Source organism: Schistocerca serialis, chromosome 2 (genome assembly GCF_023864345.2).
Source record: "Schistocerca serialis cubense isolate TAMUIC-IGC-003099 chromosome 2, iqSchSeri2.2, whole genome shotgun sequence".
Taxonomy (NCBI): Eukaryota; Metazoa; Arthropoda; class Insecta; order Orthoptera; family Acrididae; genus Schistocerca; species Schistocerca serialis.
In genome coordinates, this window is record NC_064639.1 from 1,089,234,439 (window position 1) to 1,089,256,038 (window position 21,600).

Genomic DNA, 21,600 nt, shown 5'->3' on the forward strand with positions numbered 1-21,600 from the left:
CCATCCAGATTTAGATTTTCCGTGATTTCGCTATATCGCTCAAGCTATGTGACAGGATGATTCCTTTGATGGTGCACGGCCGATTTCCTTCCCCATCCTTGAAACCGAGCTTGTGCTGCGTCTCAAATGACCTCGTTGTCGAAAGGAAATTAAACAAAAATCTTCCTTCGTTCCTACCTCAGCGACTGGTGTGTGTAGGACGGTTGCCGGACGTGTCGACGTGCTGGATGACGGGGCCGCAATGTGGACAATAACGGGGGAGCTGCTTTCTTTACCTGGTCAGACGCACAGCTGTTATAGGATAAGGTGAAAGAATGGCTCCCGATGGTCATAAGAAATAGTACCAGAGTGCTATCGCCTGGTGACTTTGTGATTCAAGTGGTGCAGCATGTCGTGTACTAACGTTCTTTGCCTGTAGCGACTTGTAACGCAACTTTCTGGACAGAGATACATTTCCTGAACGAAAGTTTGCGATTGATCTTTAACGACTAGTATGTATGTAAAATATCGTAGAAGACGATAACTTTGGCTTTGGGGAAGGTAAAGGCAACAGAGAGGCAATTTGGACATTGCCGTTCATAATGGGAGCGAGAATGAAGAGAAATAAAGACACGTTCATGGCATTTGTCAACCTGTAAAAAGCATTCCACAATGTTCGAAATTTTGAGAAAAATGGAGCTATGGGGAAAGACAGGTAATGTATAATATGCGCAAGAATCAATAGGGAAAAATAAGACGAGAAGACCAAGAACTAAGTGTTCAGGTTAAAAGGGATGTAAGACAAAGATGTAGTCTTTCGTCCTTCCTGTTCGATCTATACATCGAAGAAGCAGTGATATAAATAAAAGGGAGGCTCCAGAGCGGGACTAAAATTCAAGATGAAAGGATATCAGTCATAAGATTCGCTGATAAAACTGCTGTCCTCAGTGAAAGTGAAGAAAGAATTACAGGTTCTGTTGAATAGAGTGAGTAGTCTAATGAGCTCAGAATATGGATTGAGAGTAAATCGAAAAAAAAAAAAAAAAACGAAAGAGAAGCAGCGGAAATGAGAACAGCGAACAACTTAACATCTGAACTGGTAATCACGAAATAGATGAAGTTAAGGAATTGTGTTACCTAGACAACGACATAAATCACGACGGGAAGAACAAGGAGGACATAAAAAGCAGACCAGCACTGGGAAAAAGAGCATGCCTGGCCAAAAGAAATCTATCAGCATCATAGACAGGCCTTAAGTTGAGGAATAAATTTCTGGGAATGTACGTTTGAAGCGTGGACTATGGGAAAATCGGAACAGAAGAGAGTCGCAAATTAAGTGGGCTGATAAGGGAAGGCATGAGGAGGGTCATAACGGAGTCGGCGATGAAAGCAATACATGGAAGACACTGACAAGAACAAGGGACAGGATGATAGGTCATATGTTAAGACATCAAGAAATGATTTCCGTGGTGGCAGAGGGAGCTGCAGAGGGAAAAATCTGTAGAGGGTTAGAGGATGACAGAGGTAGGAATACATCCAGCAAATAACTGAGGTCGTAGGTTGCAAGTGCTGCTCTGAGGTGAAGAGGTTGGCACAGGAAAGGAATTAGTGGCGGGCCGCATCAAACCAGATAGAAGACTGATGACTCAAAAAAATGTGTGTATGGTATTTGGGGTGTGCGGCGGAGTACATTGTGATAACAAAGCAGGTGTAATTGTGTCAGTGCACACCGTGGGAGTGATTAAGCAAACTAAACCGTAGCCGATTGTGCTCACCACGAAGCTGAATCAGTTGCTTATTCCGTTTTTTTAAGATTTGATTCTGTATTGAATTCTTGTGATTCAATCGGTGGTTCACATCCGCGCATTAAGATGTTGTTGATACTGCCTTATGTGAATGATCTGTCATATCTGTAATGATTTGCCAATATGTATTGTAAAGGAAGGTAGCTAGGTAATGTTGTCGGTAGCTTAGTTCTCGATAGACGGTAGTAATAGTAGAGCAAGATGTAGTTAGATTCTATAATATTGATCGTAAATAAATGATATAGTATTTAGTGTTGTTAGTTTTTTCCTGTCGTTCGTTGTTGTGTCAGAGTGCCAAGCATTTTAAGCTGCACATAATTGCCTGGTAACTCGGTATATGGTTCGACTGAATTTGTTGTGTATTTGATCTTGTGCCGTTGTTGTCAGAAGGATATTTTACGCTTTATCTCGTATTTTAGAAGTATTTAAGTTCTTTTTGGCTGCAAATAATTATATTTATTTTATTGTACGTGTTAACTGTTCCGTTAGTTGAAAATTTTCATGGTAAATAAATTAATTCTTAAATTGAACCCCACGTCTTCACAACCCCCAGTCCGAACCCCACTCCATCTAAATCCCAAGCTACATCAACCTTCTCTCACATGATGTCCAGAATGCCATAGATCAACCACTCTCTTAGATTCTATATATCTTACACATAAAAACTATTTGATTCAGTAGCACTCCAACGTTTATTACTGAAAGTACAGTCACACATTTATGTATATATTTTCATCAGTCTTCTCATTGTAAATGCCGCTCCTGTACCCTCCTTTTCACAATTACATGCAGTATGTAACCCAGTCTCTGACTTCCTCTACAGCTCTTACCTTCTGCAGCTCGCTCTGATACCATGGAAATTATTCCCTGACCTCTTAGTAAATGTCCTACATTCCTGTCCTTCTCCCTACTAATGTTTTCCACATGTTCCGCTCGTCGCCTTGTCTGCAGGGACCCTCATAACTTGTGACATTACCAGTCCACCTCATTTTTAACCTCTTTCTGTATCAATATATCTCAAACACTTCGATTATTTACTTTAGTAGTCTTCACTAAGTCCATGATTCACTTCCAGAAATTTTCTTCCGCAAATTAAGGTCAATATTTTATGCTAGGAGATCTCTTTTCATCAATAAAGCCCTCTTTGCATAGACTAATTTTTTGTCCTGCTTTCTTCGTCCATTATATGTTATCCAGTTTCAATCCATATCGTGTGCTCATTAGGTTGGCCATTTCATTCCATAGGGCCTGCAGTTTGTAACGCCGGAAATGAATATCCTCCTTTTTCCATCTATTATATTATAAATTTTTTCCTTATTTTGTTACATGAAGATATGACATTTCTGTGTCTTTGTATATTGTAATTGTTTTACTGGGCTATATATATATATATATATATATATATATATATATATATATATATATATATATATATATGCATTTATGTCGATGTATAACTGGTTTGTTTTGTAAATAGTATTTGTATTTTTATGCTGGGTCTGGTCTAGGGAAAACTATGCTATCGAACGATTACATCGATAGGTCGTGTTTAAAACCAAAGTGTTTAGGGTCTTTGGTAGTGCTAACTCTGCCGCATGGAGCGCGGGCAGAGAGTCTGGCTGGAGTAGGGCGGTGGAGCAGGTGTGTTGAGTGACGCTCCCGCGAGTTGCCGCGCTTTCGGGGTTTGGCAGCATGTAATTGCGCTCGACTTGCTATGATAGTTTCTGACGGATGGGAAGCATTAGCTGGTGCACATCAACAATCCGTTTCGCCTGGTGACAGTGTCGAGAAGAAGGCGCGCCAACATCCAGCTTCTTTAACAGCGACGGCCGACAATGAGTGACTGTCGCCACCTCCTCGATCGACGACTTCAAACCTTCAATCAACCAACAACGAAGACTGGAAGCACGTAAAGTTTTAGAACTGTGTGGCAGACCTCAACTTTTAAAATTGTCCCAATTGCCTCTCAAAATTACAGCAACTTAGCATGAACCTTTGTTGCTCATTGTCCCAATTGCTTTACCAAGCGGTGTCCCTTCCTTTTCCAGAATGAACCCGAGTGTCGTTGAAATTCAAACGCCAGCACTGAAGTAATATCATTCCATTTCACTGCTTTAATTTCAGAGTTCAGTTAAAGTATTCATAGCTGGCTACAATATTTAGATTACACAAGCACAAATTAAGAGTGCGAGTTATGTTACCATATTTTAGCTTACCTGTGACTGCAGCTCAGCTTGGTACGTACTAAATTTTACTATTGTTAATTGTTCAGAATCATTTAATTCAAGTTCAAAGTTAAATCTCTTATTTCTAAATTGCGTAGATTCAAGTATCTTTTGAAATGATTGTTGAGGTAGCACAAGACGTCTCATTTTATTGAATTTCGTAGTGCTTCAGAAACGAAGTTCACTATTAATTTCAGTCACTAAATTAACTATCAATTTTCTGGTTTTATTAATTCTTTTGCTAAATTAAGTCAGAGTGTAGCGAAATTTATTACTTCTGACAAACATTCAGTTTTCACACAACACGTGTCAACCTTCAGTTGCCACGCTTTTAGTGCTAATTATATGTGCATTAATCTTTCATTTTCAGTTATTATAGTAATTGTCCATAGGACTGGCGACCGTAATTTTCCCCAAATCTCAACTATCTAATTACCGCCAATTAACTGTTAACATAACGGCCGCTTATTTACTTTCTTTATTAATTTTACCCTTTTCTAAAAATTAATATCCACCAATTTCATTAGCATTTTTCCTTTCATTTAGATCTAACCCTTTCCTCCCTCTTTACCGACAAATTAACTTCGGTGACGATTGCTTTTCCCAAATTTCCATTAGGTGCACGCGGTTTAATTTTTCACTGCCATTAAGGTCGATAAGTGAGGGGGAGGTTACAAGTTCTTCTCCACTTGAGGATACCAATGTCGCCAGTGAATATTATCATTGATGTCCTTTCATCTAGAATTTTAATCTCCTGGTCTTTTGTTCCATTTCCATCATTGCTTCTTCGTTGAGCAACAGGGGCGAAAGCTTGTCTTACACCGTTTTCAATCCGAGAACTTCGTTCTTGGTCTTCCATTCTTATTGTTCCCTCTTGGCTCTTGCACATATTGTGTACTACACCCTTTTCCCAATAAGTTTAATCTACTTTCCTTACAACTTTGAATATTTTCCAGCATTTTACATGGTCGAATGCTATTTCTAGTTCCACCAATCCTATGAATGTGTCTCGTTTTTCCTCAAGTGTTGCGCTTCGTCAGGACTTCCGCCTTGGTGCTTTAACTTTCCTAGAGTCATATCGAATATCATCAGACAAATCTAATGCTTTCTGTTCCAGTCTTCTAGGTATTATTCTTGTCAGAAACCTGGATGTATTAGCAGATAAACTCAATGTGCGACAGCTCATACACTTACTTTTGTCTTAGGGATTCCGCGTGTTTCATTTTTCCGAAAGTCTGGTGATATAGAACCAAACTCATCGATATTACTAACAAAAGTCAACAGTCGTCTGGTTCTCACTTTCCCGAACGATTTTACAAATTACGAAGGAATGTTGGCTATGATTTCCGCCTTGTCTGATCGCTAGTCTTCCAAAGTTCTGTTAAACTATGCCTCTAATACTACATCACTTGCGTCTTTTATATCGATTTCCAATGCATCTTCTATCACTTCGGACAGTTCCTTCCCTTCGTTGAAATCTTCATTCTACTCTTTCCAACTATCCGCTCTCTCCTTAACAGTGGGATTCCTGATGCTGTCTGTTGATCTATTCCGCTTTTAATTTCAAGAAAGCTTCCGCTTTTAATTTCAAGAAAGCTTGTCTTGACTTTGCTGCATGCTGAATCAGGTCTTCCGACGACTATTTCCATTTCGATTTCTTCGCATTTTTCAGCAGCCACTTCACTTTCGAATTCCTGCTGTTCCTATTTATTTCATATGGGGTATGAAACGAAATTTTTAACTGCGTTGCGAATTTCTTGATGGAAAGGACGCAGCATGGACAGTCATCGACCAATGATGAAGCAGCTTTATGTAAGCCCCAGAGAAAATTATTGGGATCCTTGATTTTCTTATTGGATAGTAATCCAATCTTTTTTGGTTAATCCAGTTTTCTGTAATGATGTTCAACCTGGTAAGGTTGTACTTATAACCGCCCATCTGGAGCAGCTTGTAAATATGAAAGAAAACATAAAACCGGAAATATTTCGATGTATAAAATTGTGCTGGTAAGTTTATGGAAGAAACTTTTCAGTTCTGAAGGCTTTGATATCTGCTAAACTGAAAAAATGTTTTTTACCGATTTATAATTCCAGTTAAAGCATATGGCTGTGAGACATAGAGATAAATGAATTCTTTATTAGAAAACTAATAGTAACTCACAGAGGAATGGAAGGATTGATGTTGGACTACGTGAAGAAAAATCATGTATCAGACGGCTCAAAGAGGAATGGGAGGATTGGTGTTAGACTACGTGAAGAAAAATCGGGTATCAGACGTACAACAGAGGTCAGCGACATAATGGAGGGAGTGAATATCTTGAAATGGGAGTGGTCTTTTCAAGTCACTTGAGGAAAAGATAACAGATGGTCAAAACAAGTACTAGATACGACCCAATTTTGCCAAAATGGTCCAAGAAGAAAACAACCAGTCAGATGGGAGAGTGACTTAATGAAGACAACTGAATTAAACTGGCAACAGGAATCTCAAGATCGGCAATAATGGAAGAACCTGCTTGGGATTCTATGTTCCATGCCGACTCAAAAAATGGTTCAAACGGCTCTGAGCACTATGGGACTTAACTTCTAAGGTCATCGGTCCCCTAGAACTTAGAACTACTTAAACCTAACTAACCTAAGGACATCACACACATCCATGCCCGAGGCAGGATTCGAACCTGCGACCGTAGCAGTCCCGCGATTCCGGACTGCAGTGCCTAGAACCGCTCGGCCACCCCGCCTGGCAGGCCACATCACCAGGTGATGGAACTGTCTGGTGATTATGGTGATTTTATTCAGTCGGATCTTGATACTGTTTCAAAGTGATGAAACAGTTGGAAAGCTGCTTTAAATATTCAGAAATTAAAAAACCGTACACTTTGCAACACGTAGACACACAGTATCCTACGACTACAATATCACAACTGGAATCAGACAAGTCGTAAAATTACGTGGGTTCAAAAAAGTCGTACAATTACCTGGGTTCAACAATCTGTGATGGTATGAAATGGTATCATCACGTAAGCTCAGCAGCAGGTAGAGAAGGTGGTAGATTTCTGTTCATTGGTAGGATACAGGAAACGTGCAGTCATCTGCAGTGGATATTGCTTACACAACACTCGTGTGACTGATCGCAGAATACTGATCCTGTGTGTGACACCAGTAGACAATTGGACTAACAGTGAATATTGATCGAACACGAAGACGGGCATGTAAGGGATAGTTAGTGTCGCAGAAGAGCGTCCCGGAGATACTGAAACATCTAATTGGAAACTGACGGCAACTACGCCGGGGGAGCGTCCTTACAAAGTTTCAAGATCCAATAATAAGTAGGTATCTATCTCCACTGCAGCACCGAGCGAGGTGGCGCAGTGGGTAGCACACTGGACTCGCATTCGGGAGGACGACGGTTCAATCCCGCGTCAGGCCATCCTGATTTAGGTTTTCCGTGATTTCCCTAAATCGCTGTAGGCAAATGCCGGGACGATTCCTTTGAAAGGGCACGGCCGACTTCCTTCCGCGTCCTTCCCTAATCCGATGAGACCGATGACCTCGCTGTTTGGTCTCTTCCCCCAAACAATCCAATCCAATCCACTGCAGCCCCCAGAAAATCGTTCCCATAGCAAAGCCGAACTCGGGACCTTTGCATTTCGCAGGCAAGTGTTCTATCCAAGCACGACTCACGACCCGTCCTCACAGCTTCAGCTGTGGTAATACCTCGTCTCCTACCTTCCAAACTTCACAGACGCTCCTCTGCGAACATTTCAGAACTAGCACTCCTGGAAGATAGGATATAGCGGAGACATGGCTTACCCACAGCCTGGGGGATGTTTACGGAATGAGATTTTCACTCTGAAAAAGTGTGTGGGCTGATATGAAACTACCAGGCAGATTAAAACTGTGTGATGGACCAAGACTCGAACTCGGGACATTTGCCATTCGCAGGCAATTGCTCTAGCAACTGAAGTACCCTATCACGATTCGCGACGCGTACTCACAGCTTCAGGTCTGCCAGTACCTCCTCTCCTGCCTTCCAAACTTCGCAGAAGCTCTTCTGCGAACATTGCAAAAGTGGCTAAGCCATGTCTCTGCAGTATTCTTTCTTCCAGGAGTGCTAGTTCTGCAAGGTTTGCAGAAGAGCTTCTGTGAAGTCTGAATGGTAGGAGACGAGATACTGGCAGAAGTAAAGGTGTGAGGAAGGGGCGTGAGTCGTGCTTGGGTAGCTCAGATGGTAGAGCACTTGCCCGCGAAAGGCAAAGGTCCCGAGTTTGAGTCTCGATCCAGCACACAGTTTTAATCTGCAAGGAAGGTACGTATCAGCGCACACTCAGCTGCAGAGTAAAAATCTCATTCTAGTTAACTGTTCATTCTTTCATTATTTATACGATGTGGAAATAGTATTAGAGCTATGTACCTCAATCGGTGAAAACGGATCCCTTATAAGATAACTATGTTGTCCGCATGTCAATCCGACTGTTAAAAACGCTTTTTCTCAGGAGCATTTAGACACATCAAGTTGAAATTTATATCACATACTGAGGTCTATGTTCCCTTGGCCTTCTAAAACGTTGAAGCTCCTAAGTCAATGCAGTCACAAGGTAAGGCCATTTATGCTACATATTTTAATACTCGAAAATTCACTCATCGAAACCTATAGGGTACTTCCCGCTGACAAAGAGTCATGAAGTTTCGCAAGAAGCAAGCTTTCACAGTAAAAGCACAGGAAAAAAACCCGAAAGTCGTTTTCTTTTTATTATGTCACATGAAAAAATATGTCTTTTGTTATTTCTTATCCGATGTAAAACTTTCAATTAAAACGATCAGTAGTTCCGCATTCACACTGGCTGGGTCGCAATGGTAAATGTCAAACGTCAGGTAACGAATGACGTTAATGCTCATATCACGGGTTTCGGCACTTACCCTCCACGAGATATCCAGGAGCGATCACTACACGTTTACTACGTGTTTCAAGTTGAGTTCAAATGGTCAAATGGCTCTGAGCACTATGGGACTTAACATCTGTGGTCATTAGTCCCCTAGAACGTAGAACTACTTAAACCTAACTAACCTAAGGACATCACATACATCCATGCCCGAGGCAGGATTCGAACCTGCGACCGTAGCAGTCGCGCGGTTCCGGACTGAGCGCCTAGGACCGCTAGACCACCGCGGCCGGCTCAAGTTGAGTGAAACAAATATTAGCAACCGCAGTAAAGTCATTCCTCGCCTGTTGTTTGACTTTTACCACTACAACCCATTCAGCCTGAATGACGAACTACTGGTGATTATAATAATGGTCGCCTGTCTCCTGCCTGACTTTATGTAACGTTTACATTGACGAGCTAAAGGCACTGGTACACCTGCCTAATATCGTGTAGAGACCCGGTGAGCACGCATGCCCGCATCTCGTGGTCGTGCGGTAGCGTTCTCGCTTCCCACGCCCGGGTTCCCTGGTTCGATTCCCGGCGGGGCCAGGGATTTTGTCTGCCTCGTGATGGCTGGGTGTTGTGTGCTGTCCTTAGGTTAGTTAGGTTTAAGTAGTTCTAAGTTCTAGGGGACTGATGACCATAGATGTTAAGTCCCATAGTGCTCAGAGCCATTTTTTTTTTTGAGCATGCATAAGTGCCGCAACACGACGAGGCATGGACTCAACTAATGATGTATTGCTGGAGGGAACCGACACCATGAATCCTGCACGGCTGTCCATAAATCCGTAAGAGTACGAGGGGGCGGATATCTCTTCTAAACAGCACGTTGCAAGGCATCCCAAATATGCTCAATAATGTTCATGTCAGGGGAATTTGGTGGCAGGCGAAAGAGCTTAAGGTCAGAAGAGTGTTCCTGGAGCCACTTTGTAGCAATTCGGGACGTGTGGGGTGTCGCATTGTGCTGCTGGAATTGCCCACGTCTGTCGAAATGCACCACGGACATGAATGGATGCAGGTGATCAGACAGGATGCTTACGAACGTTGTCAGCTGTCAGAGTCGTATCTCTTACTGCAGACGCCCCACGCCATTCCAGAGCCTCCACCAACTTGAGCAGTCCCCTGCTGACATGCAGGGTCCATGGATTCACGAGGCTCTCTCCCCACCCGCACACCTCCATCCGCACGATAGAATTTGAAACGAGACTCGTCCGACCAGGCAACATGTATCCAGTCATTAACAGTCCAATGTCGGTGTTGATGGGCCCAGGCGACGCATGAAGCTTTGTGTCGTGCAGTCATCAAGGGTACACGAGTGTTCCCTCGGCTCCGAAAGCCCATGTCGATGATGTTTCGTTGAATGGTTCGCACGCTGACACTTATTGATGGCCCAACACTGAAATCTGCAGGAATTTGCGGAAGGGTTGCACTTCTGTCACGTTGAACAGTTCCCTTCAGTCGTAGTTGGTTCCGTTCTTGCAAGATCTTTTTCCCGCCGCAGCGATGTCAGAGATTTGATGTATTACCGGATTCCTGATATTCATAGTATGCTCGTGAAATGGTCGTACGCGAAAGTCCCCACTTCATCGCTGCCTCGGAGAAGCAGCGTCCCATAACGGTCTACCCGACGGGAGGCCCTAGCCACACGACATTTCCATTTACCGCTCGTGCGCCGACTATAACACCATGTTCAAACTCACTTAATTCTTGATAACCAGCTACTGTAGCAGCAGTAACAGATCTACCAACTGCCCCGGACACTTGTTGTCTTCTATGTAGGCGTTGCCGACCGCAGCGCGGTATTATGCCTATTGACACATATCTGTATTTGAATGCGCATGCCTATACCACTTTTTTGGCGCTTCAGTGTACATTATTGAAGTTAAGATATTCTCGAAAGTAAATTAAGTTATTCTTGATAATCTTGGAATACCTGGTACCGATATCTTGCCAGTATGAATGTCGATACCAGGCGAAAATTGCCGAGATTCTCGATTCCGGGAGTGGATGAACTGTCTACATACGTAATTAAGTTTGCTCGTAGCCCTCAGTGTGCGAGTGCTCTGCGCTCCTGGATAGTTATTTAACGCTGGGCTGAGATCCATAATGCACAGCCCAGGATAGTCGAGGACAATGAATGGTCCTGCGGTCACTCGAGGAAAGACAGCTGTGTCCGATACAAACATAGCTGCCGTTATTGTGTAAATGGGAAGAGACAGAATCGAATACGATTCGTAGAAGCTTTTGTGAGGATGATATGTATTTGAAACGATCGCATTTATGTCACATCTTATCGACACAGGAGAATGTATTTCGACTTCGCACGCAAAGACAAAGACTGCTGTACAGGTTTTCTACTGGTCGTTCACAGTTAACTGGCTTTGCGTACAACGCGACAGTCAACGTATTTTCGTTTGACGAGAATCTATAATCTCGCATTCGTAATGTGTAAGCATTCAGAGGAAGAATCATCATCCATTTCTGGCGTTGAACGTTGTCGTGTGGACACATACAGTCCCTCTTCGTGTTTCAGTGGGAAGCTGCACGGCAAAGGTGCGTAAGGAAGAGATATTGAATGAATAGAGCTTCTATTCTTCTCAAATCGTCGTACGAGGGCAGGTCAATAAGTAATGCAACACATTTTTTTTCTCGGCCAATTTTGGTTGAAAAAACCGGAAATTTCTTGTGCAATATTTTCAAATATTCCCGCATCGTCTCGTATAGTTTCATTGACTTCCGACAGGTGGCAGCGCTGTACGGAGCTGTTACAATGGCGTCTGTAACGGATGTGCGTTGCAAACAACGGGCAGTGATCGAGTTTCTTTTGGCGGAAAACCAGGGCATCTCAGATATTAATAGGCGCTTGCAGAATGTCTACAGTATCTGGTAGTGGACAAAAGCACGGTGAGTCGTTGGGCAAAGCGTGTGTCATCATCGCTGCAAGGTCAAGCAAGACTGTCTGATCTCCCACGTGCGGGCCTGCCGTGCACAGCTGTGACTCCTGCAATGGCGGAGCGTGCGAACATGCTCGTTCGAGATGATCGACGGATCACCATCAAACAACTCAGTGCTCAACTTGACATCTCTGTTGGTAGTGCTGTCACAATTGTTCACCAGTTGGGATATTCAAAGGTTTGTTCCCGCTGGGTCCCTCGTTGTCTAACCGAACACCATAAAGAGCAAAGGAGAACCATCTGTGCGGAATTGCTTGCTCGTCATGTGGCTGAGGGTGACAATTTCTTGTCAAAGACTGTTACAGGCGATGAAACATGGGTTCATCACTTCGAACCTGAAACAAAACAGCAATCAATGGAGTGGCTCCACACCCACTCCCCTACCAAGAAAAAGTTTAAAGCCATACCCTCAGCCGGTAAAGTCATGGTTACAGTCTTCTGGGACGTTGAAGGGGTTATTCTGTTCGATGTCCTTCCCCATGGTCAAACGATCAACTCTGAAGTGTATTGTGCTACTCTTCAGAAATTGAAGAAACGACTTCAGCGTGTTCGTAGGCACAAAAATCTGAACGAACTTCTCCTTCTTCGTGACAACGCAAGACCTCACACAAGTCTTTGCACCCTAGAGGAGCTCACAAAACTTCAGTGGACTGTTCTTCCTCATGCACCCTACAGCCCCGATCTCGCACCGTCGGATTTCCATATGTTTGGCCCAATGAAGGACGCAATCCGTGGGACGCACTACGCGGATGATGAAGAAGTTATTGATGCAGTACGACGTTGGCTCCGACATCGACCAGTGGAATGGTACCGTGCAGGCATACAGGCCCTCATTTCAAGGTGGCGTAAGGCCGTAGCATTGAATGGAGATTACGTTGAAAAATAGTGTTGTGTAGCTAAAAGATTAGGGAATAACCTGGTGTATTTCATTGCTGAATAAAACAACCCCTGTTTCAGAAAAAAAATGTGTTGCATTACTTATTGAACTGCCCTCGTATTTCTAATGCCCTGAAAGATACAGTTACTGCCCAGACGTATGCACATTTGAACGTAAATGGCGTAATAAAATAGACTTTGAAATGTATCTGAACATGACATTAAATGGGAAATGTCCTCTGTAGATGGACGTAATACATTACTGTTAAGTATGTGGCAAAATGATGTTCTTGGCTGCTGTTGGTAAGGTAATAAATAACGAAATATAATGATTTCATATTAAGTTTCAGTTTATTTTTTGTCCTTCAGAAGAGAGGGCGTGTGATAAATATATGACCGGACAATGTATGTGGTACACATTTTACATCAAATGGGAAAACATGCAGCTGTTGGACCCCAAGGCAAGTGATTCACTTCAAGATTCAGCGGGAGGGTTCGAGTAGCGTCCCACGAAGAGCACAGTTTTCGTCTGCTGGTCCAGTATGAGGAACACGAAAGGGTGATCTGCTTTGAAGATGATGGGGCTTGGTGGCTCGTTATAATCAATGGACTCAATAGCGGCCACCAGTACAGCTGAAAAAAGAAACGCAATACTGAATATTGAAATGAAACTTTATTCCACACAAAAGAGCTTACTATTCACAAAAAGTAAAATCTAAAGTATAGATTTCTAAGAAACCGAATGATGAATGAAGAAGGAAGTTGGCTATAAATAATGGCACCGGAAGAAGTGAACTCTTTTGGAAAAATTATGTTAAATTAACAGAGAAAATGGAAAGAAAATGCCCGTGAGCGCAATCCATTACATATGCTGCAAATACAGGGCTATTACAAATGATTGAAGCGATTTCATAAATTCACTGTAGCTCCATTCATTGACATATGGTCACGACACACTACAGATACGTAGAAAAACTCATAAAGTTTTGTTCGTCTGAAGCCGCACTTCAGATTTCTGCCGCCAGAGCGCTCGAGAGCGCAGTGAGACAAAATGGCAGACAGGAGCCGAGAAAGCGTATGTCGTGCTTGAAATTCACTCACATCAGTCAGTCATAACAGTGCAACGACACTTCAGGACGAAGTTCAACAAAGCTCCACCAACTGCTAACTCCATTCGGCGATGGTATGCGCAGTTTAAAGCTTCTGGATGCCTCTGTAAGGGGAAATCAACGGGTCGGCCTGCAGTGAGCGAAGAAACGGTTGAACGCGTGCGGGCAAGTTTCACGCGTAGCCCGCGGAAGTCGACGAATAAAGCAAGCAGGGAGCTAAACGTACCACAGCCGACGGTTTGGAAAATCTTACGGAAAAGGCTAAAGCAGAAGCCTTACCCTTTACAATTGCTACGAGCCCTGACACCCGATGACAAAGTCAAACGCTTTGAATTTTCGGCGCGGTTGCAACAGCTCATGGAAGAGGATGCGTTCAGTGCGAAACTTGTTTTCAGGGATAAAGCAACATTTTTTCTTAATGGTGAAGTGAACAGACACAATGTGAGAATCTGGGCGGTAGAGAATCCTCACGCATTCGTGCAGCAAATTCGCAATTCACCAAAAGTTAACGTGTTTTGTGCAATCTCACGGTTTAAAGTTTACAGCCCCTTTTTCTTCTGCGAAAAAAACGTTACAGGACACGTGTATCTGGACATGCTGGAAAATTGGCTCATGCCACAATTGGAGACCGACAGCGCCATCTTTCAACAGGATGGTGCTCCACCGCACTTCCATCATGATGTTCGGCATTTCTTAAACAGGAGATTGGAAAACCGATGGATCGGTCATGGTGGAGATTACGATCAGCAATTCATGTCATGGCGCCCACGCTCTCCCGACTTAACCCCATGTGATTTCTTTCTGTGGGGTTATGTGAAAGATTCAGTGTTTAAACCTCCTCTACCAAGAAACGTGCCAGAACAGCGAGCTCGCATCAACGATTCTTTCGAACTCATTGATGGGGACATGCTGCGCCGAGTGTGGGAGGAACTTGATTATCGGCTTGATGTCTGCCGAATCACTAAAGGGGCACATATCGAACATTTGTGAATGCCTAAAAAAACTTTTTGAGTTTTTGTATGTGTGTGCAAAGCATTGTGAAAAAATCTCAAATAATAAACTTATTGTAGAGCCGTGAAATCGCTTCAATCATTTGTAATAACCCTGTATAATTATAAAAACAGTATCAGAGTCAGTGGGCAACCCACTGTTATGTACATTGGCAAGGGACGTACACTAAAGGCTAAGTGGAGAGCACTGCAATTGTGGATCATGTTGTCGTGTGCTTGCCCCGACTTCACACGCGACGTGGAAGTAGAGTGCTTGGTAAGCGCTCAGAAACACATAGACGTGCCGGCCAACATCGCTCTTTAGTGGCAACACCACTTAGATTTTGTTCCCGAAAATGGAGACACGTGAAATGACAGTGATAACTTTCTTAGTGATTCTCAATGATATTCAGAGCACATTCGGAAAAAAAACTGTGGCGGTATAATTCGGCTCAAATGCGCTTACGAGGAGAACACGGAAGTGGCATAACCTGATTTACCAGAAACTTCGTTCAGTGAAAGAGGAGCCAAAATAAGCGAAAACGTTTGTCAACTTATCTGTAGGTACTTGGCCGTTTCCAAGAAAATGACCGTCAAAGTCTTCGAGTCACTTTAAATGTCTTTTAGCGGGCGTTAAGCTCAACGGAATTAGTGGTACAAAAGACAGCGTCTCGGAATGTCACTTTTGCGCCCCTTATTCGAAACCTGGTTACTGTTTTTCTTTTACTTTCTTATTTTCATTTATCTACTCATGTCCGTAGAAGGCTACTACACGAACATTTATCAAGTTAGGGGATAGAAGGGCGTTATATTAATTGCACAATTACGACTGGGTTCCACAATAAGTGATATACATTTATTACTTGTTTGTACAGGATATTTTCAGCGGCACAATCTTTCTAAATTCTCATATACCTATATTTCATTTTTACATCAGTTCTTAATGCTTGTATTTTATTCCTACGTTCATTGTTGAGGAAGACTTGGTGCATTTTCTTGGGTGACACTGACTGTGGGAACATTCGAGGCGTAGAAATTCCGAACACCACGAGCATCGGCGAAGGCAAATTTGTCAAAGTGACCATTTATTCCTACGAATATCCTTCGGGAAAGAAACATCGTTAACACTGTCGAATATTTCACGCTTTGGCAATAATTTCGCGGCAAACCACACGCAGCAGATCACTTTTCCGAAAACTGACGCTTGCTACTGATTGTGAATCGAGATTCACCATAGGAATTCCACCAGACACAATTTAAAACAATTTTTCCAATTTTTTAAATTCATTCACCAGACATGCCATTTGCAGACAAATAAGGACAACATTATTTCAGTACACATCGTAAAACGTTTGTCTAGTAATCCTCTATGGACATATATAAATGAAAAATTAAAATAGAAATGATAAACGGGTTTCGAACACGGGGCGCAAAAGTGAGAGGCAGAGACGCTAGCCACTGTGCAGTCACTTCGACTGACATGATTACACGCTAAAAGCCACAAAACTTTTTTTTAATATTTCAAAAATGCATTTTAACTGTGTTAATATGTTTCACACGGTATGTAATTTTATAAAATGCAGTCGAAATTTTATTAGTAGATGTTGCTTTATATCTCGTAACTACTACGAGAATTTAGTTGGCTATTCTTCATTGCTTACCGCCTTTTGTTTTGTCGTAATGCAAGAACACTTTTATGGCTTTTAGTGAATGCGCTTAGTACAATACCTAGGCACAGTTCAAAAACTGTTTTGACAGATTTGTTACGGAGTGGTGAATTTGTCAGAAAGAAACATGGTAGGAACAATACAGATTCTGTAAGAAAACTACGTTCCTCATACTTCGGACGTAAAATTCGAGATCAGAGTGCTGGGTGGTAAAAAAAAAAAAAAAAAGAAAAAAAAAAAAACAAGCCTGTTCCAAGTACCGGGTGGTTATAACTAAACTTTCTCTATTTAAAACGTTATAACACGGAAACTAATTACCGTACGACTAACAGACTTGATAGCATTAATGACCAGAGTTTGGGGTGCATGAATTCCATGCCTCACAGCACCACCGTCCAATCGCATCTATGGCCATCTGGTGCCGCGGTCAGCCATAGTGATTCATAGTCTCACACACCTGACCAGTCACAGTGCACTTGGTGACGTATCAACATGAGTTTGGACAAATGGAGCAGGACATTATTGGTGAAGGTCTGTTACCAGAACAATAGTAATGCTGCAGCTGCACTTCCAGAATATCGCCGGCTGAAAGGATTACGGAAGGATCATCTTCCTCCATCTGCTGTGCGGAGCTTGATGAAAAAAATGAAATGACCGTATGGTATTGTTGGCCGGGATGTCCCAGTCGGTTTCGTCCGCCAAGATCAAGTATTACTTCAGTCGGCGCCACAACGGGCGACTTGCGGCCGGTGAATGAGGATGAAATGATGATGAGGACAACACAACACCCAGTCTCCGGGCGGGGAAAATCTCCAACCTGGCCGGGAATCGAGCCCAGACCCAGTGCATGGAAGGCAAGCAGGTTACTACCCAGCTAAGCAGGCGGACTGAGCAGGATGAAGAAGTTCGAATCAACTAGAGAACTGGGAAGAGGCCAACAACCGCTTCCACCACAAATGATTGTTGAAATCGCTATTGCTATGATAGGCAACGCTGTGCGCAGTTCCCGATCGCCAGGCACTGCGCGTGATGTGCCACTACAGTTGAACATCCCGTGATCCACTGTACGGAAGGTGCTTCGAAACATTCTCGAATTGTACCTGTACAAGATCCATAACGTGTAGTAGCTTGCACCGCAACATGCACAGTGATGTGTTGACTTCGCTCTCCACGTCCTCGCAAGGACTAGGGCTGGCCCCGGACCATGCTATGGACAGACGAATCTTATTTTTGACATTAGAATTATATTAATACCTTCAGCTCCTGACGGGAGCTGATGTGTATCAACGGGGACAGGTGAAATTGTGTGCCCCGACCGGGACTCGAACCCGGGATCTCCTGCTTAGATGGCAGACGCTCTATCCATCTGAGCCACCGAGGGCACGGAGGATAGTGCGACTGCAGGGACTATCTCGCGCACGCATCCCGTGAGGCCCACATATCCATATAAATCTTATTTTTTTCTCACAGATGAGGTGAACAAACAGAATTGCCTATTGCGGGCATCTTCACCTCCAGCCACTGTGTATGAAGTTCCTCTGAATGGTGAACCTGTCACCGTATGGTGTGGCTGCACGGCTACGTTCATCATTGGCCCATTCCGATCAATGACCAAAGACGTGTAGGGTGACTGGCTAGAGTTACTGCGTAATGCTTCGCCAGCATGTCATACCCGCCCTACAGGGGAGAGAAGCATTGCACTCAACACTTTTCATGCAAGATCTGGCCCGAACTTGCTTCTCAGAAACATATTTGGAAACGATTGAATTGTCGGCCAATCGTTTTCATATACACTCCTGGAAATTGAAATAAGAACACCGTGAATTCATTGTCCCAGGAAGGGGAAACTTTATTGATAAATTCCTGGGGTCAGATACATCACATGATCACACTGACAGAACCACAGTCACATAGACACAGGCAACAGAGCATGCACAATGTCGGCACTAGTACAGTGTATATCCACCTTTCGCAGCAATGCAGGCTGCTATTCTCCCATGGAGACGATCGTAGAGATGCTGGATGTAGTCCTGTGGAACGGCTTGCCATGCCATTTCCACCTGGCGCCTCAGTTGGACCAGCGTTCGTGCTGGACGTGCAGACCGCGTGAGACGACGCTTCATCCAGTCCCAAACATGCTCAATGGGGGACAGATCCGGAGATCTTGCTGGCCTGGGTAGTTGACTTACACCTTCTAGAGCACGTTGGGTGGCACGGGATACATGCGGACGTGCATTGTCCTGTTGGAACAGCAAGTTCCCTTGTCGGTCTAGGAATGGTAGAACGATGGGTTCGATGACGGTTTGGATGTACCGTGCACTATTCAGTGTCCCCTCGACGATCACCAGTGGTGTACGGCCAGTGTAGGAGATCGCTCCCCACACCATGATGCCGGGTGTTGGCCCTGTGTGCCTCGGTCGTATGCAGTCCTGATTGTGGCGCTCACCTGCACGGCGCCAAACACGCATACGACCATCATTGGCACCAAGGCAGAAGCGACTCTCATCGCTGAAGACGACACGTCTCCATTCGTCCCTCCATTCACGCCTGCCGCGACACCACTGGAGGCGGGCTGCACGATGTTGGGGCGTGAGCGGAAGACGGCCTAACGGGGTGGGGGACCGTAGCCCAGCTTCATGGAAACGGTTGCGAATGGTCCTTGCCGATACCCCAGGAGCAACAGTGCCCCTAATTTGCTGGGAAGTGGCGGTGCGGTCCCCTACGGCACTGCGTAGGATCCTACGGTCTTGGCGTGCATCCGTGCGTCGCTGCGGTCCGGTCCCAGGTCGACGGGCACGTGCACCTTCCGCCGACCACTGGCGACAACATCGATGTACTGTGGAGACCTCACGCCCCACGTGTTGAGCAATTCGGCGGTACGTCCACCCGGCCTCCCGCATGCCCACTATACGCCCTCGCTCAAAGTCCGTCAACTGCACATACGGTTCACGTCCACGCTGTCGCGGCATGCTACCAGTGTTAAAGACTGCGATGGAGCTCCGTATGCCACGGCAAACTGGCTGACACTGAAGGCGGCGGTGCACAAATGCTGCGCAGCTAGCGCCATTCGACGGCCAACACCGCGGTTCCTGGTGTGTCCGCTGTGCCGTGCGTGTGATCATTGCTTGTACAGCCCTCTCGCAGTGTCCGGAGCAAGTATGGTGGGTCTGACACACCGGTGTCAATGTGTTCTTTTTTCCATTTCCAGGAGTGTATTTGGCCGGCACGATCAGCTGGTCTCACTCCCTGTGATTTCTGGTTGTGGGGCTACTTGAAGGACAGAGTTTACCGGGGGAACGTTCACACATGTGCTGATCTGTTTCGCAGCATATCAAGAGAGGTAGACTGCATACCTACGGACATGCTACGTTCTGCTGTACACAATGCATTCCTGCGCTTTCAGACTTTTCTGGAACCGAATACTGAGCCTCTTTTGTAACAGTAATGGTATCGGTATGATATGATGTACCGTAGCACCACATGAAAATTGTTTCCATGGTATTGAAAAAATGGTTCTGAGCACTATGGGACTTAACTTCTAAGGTCATCAGTCCCCTAGAACTTTGAACTGTTTAAACCTAACTAACCTGAAGACATCACACACATCCATGCCCGAGGCAGGATTCGAACCTGCGACCGTAGCGGTCGCACGGTTCCAGACTGTAGCGCCTTGAGCCGCACGGCCACCCGCCGGCCACTGTATTGATTCTGCATTATTTCTCTTCTCCACGACCTTAACATTAATGCTACCAGGTTAGGTACTCGTGTTATTTTTCTTGTTATAACGTGTTAAGTAGGGGAAGTTCAGTTATAACCACATGGTAAATGGAAAGAGCCATTCTAGTGACTGTTCATTTTGTTGTGTTCATATTACTGGTTACAGTTTTTCTTCTTCTTGTTGTTGTTGTTGATCTTCTTCTTCTTCCCGCTCAAACACTAAAAAAATTCGCAAAACAAAATGTAATAAGATACACGTACCAGCCGTCTACATAAAAGTTCTTGGTAGATTTAAACTGTGTGCCGAACCGAGACACGAACTCGGGACCTTCGGTTTTCAAAATAGCTCTGAGCACTATGGGACTCAACTGCTGTGGTCATAAGTCCCCTAGAACTTAGAACTACTTAAACCTAACTAACCTAAGGACATCACACACATCCATGCCCGAGGCAGGATTCGAACCTGCGACCGTAGCGGTCGTGCGGTTCCAGACCGTAGCGCCTTTAACCGCTCGGCCACTCCGGCCGGCCCTTTGGTTTTCGCTAGCAAGTATACTACCAACTTTTTTTACTTACTTACAGGATTAAATCGACATTACTGAAATAACTGAATTACTTTTGGCAAATTTACAGTAGTTACATGTTCACAATCTTGACTTTTTTTCACTGTTGTACAAGAGAGTCTTTACAAAAGAAGCAATATAAGGAAATTCATAGAGGTTCTCTCTAGAAATTTGTGGGACTAGCACTTCTGGAAGAAAGGATATTCCGGAGACATGGGTTAGCCACAGCTAGAGGTTTTTCCAGAATGAAATTTTCAGTCTGCAGCCTTATGTGTGCTGACATGAAATTTCCTGACGGATCAAAACTGTATGCTGCGAGCACGGTTCATAAATCGTTCTTGGATAGCTCGGTTGGTAGAGTACTTGCGCATAAAATGCGAAGATACCAAGTTCGAGTCTCAGTGCGACGCACAGTTTTAATCTGCCAGGAAGTTTCATATCAGAGCACATTTCGCTGCAAAGTGAAAATGTTACTCTGGGAACTTCCGTCTGCATTTTGGCCATTGGTATGTGACCCATAATGTCCTGGTCCTAAGCCATCAATAGTCTTTGCTGACAGGAATTTAATTGATGAAAGGAGAAGATGTAAAAATGCGGCAAATAAACGAGGCAAAAGGGAATACAGACTACAGACATATGGCTAGAGGATAGATGCAAGGTTGTGATAGCATGCACAACTCGGGAAAAGATAACGCCACCTAGAGGAAACTTAGACCTTCGAGGAAAAGAGAATCAACTGTATATCAAGAGCTCAGGTGGAAAACTTGTAGTTAGATAAGAAAGCTGAAGGGTGGT

The 21,600-nt window shown here is 44.1% G+C and overlaps 1 protein-coding gene and 1 non-coding gene across 4 annotated transcripts in view; both read right to left on the minus strand.

Annotated features, from left to right (window-relative positions):
- LOC126458537 (leukocyte elastase inhibitor-like) overlaps window positions 1–21,600 on the minus strand; it is a 342,121-nt gene that overhangs the window by 162,420 nt on the left and 158,101 nt on the right. The window contains exon 8 of one of the 3 annotated variants that reach the window (XM_050095643.1): window positions 13,093–13,393. The exons of the other annotated variants lie outside the window; for them this stretch is intronic. Coding sequence (XP_049951600.1) covers window positions 13,236–13,393 — 158 coding nt within the window. The 3' untranslated portion in view covers window positions 13,093–13,235. Of the gene's footprint in view, window positions 1–13,092; window positions 13,394–21,600 lie in introns of those variants that run through there. 3 annotated transcript variants of the gene reach the window in all.
- Trnar-ucu (transfer RNA arginine (anticodon UCU)) lies at window positions 17,833–17,907 on the minus strand. Its single transcript has one exon. It is a non-coding gene; the product is annotated as a tRNA-Arg (tRNA).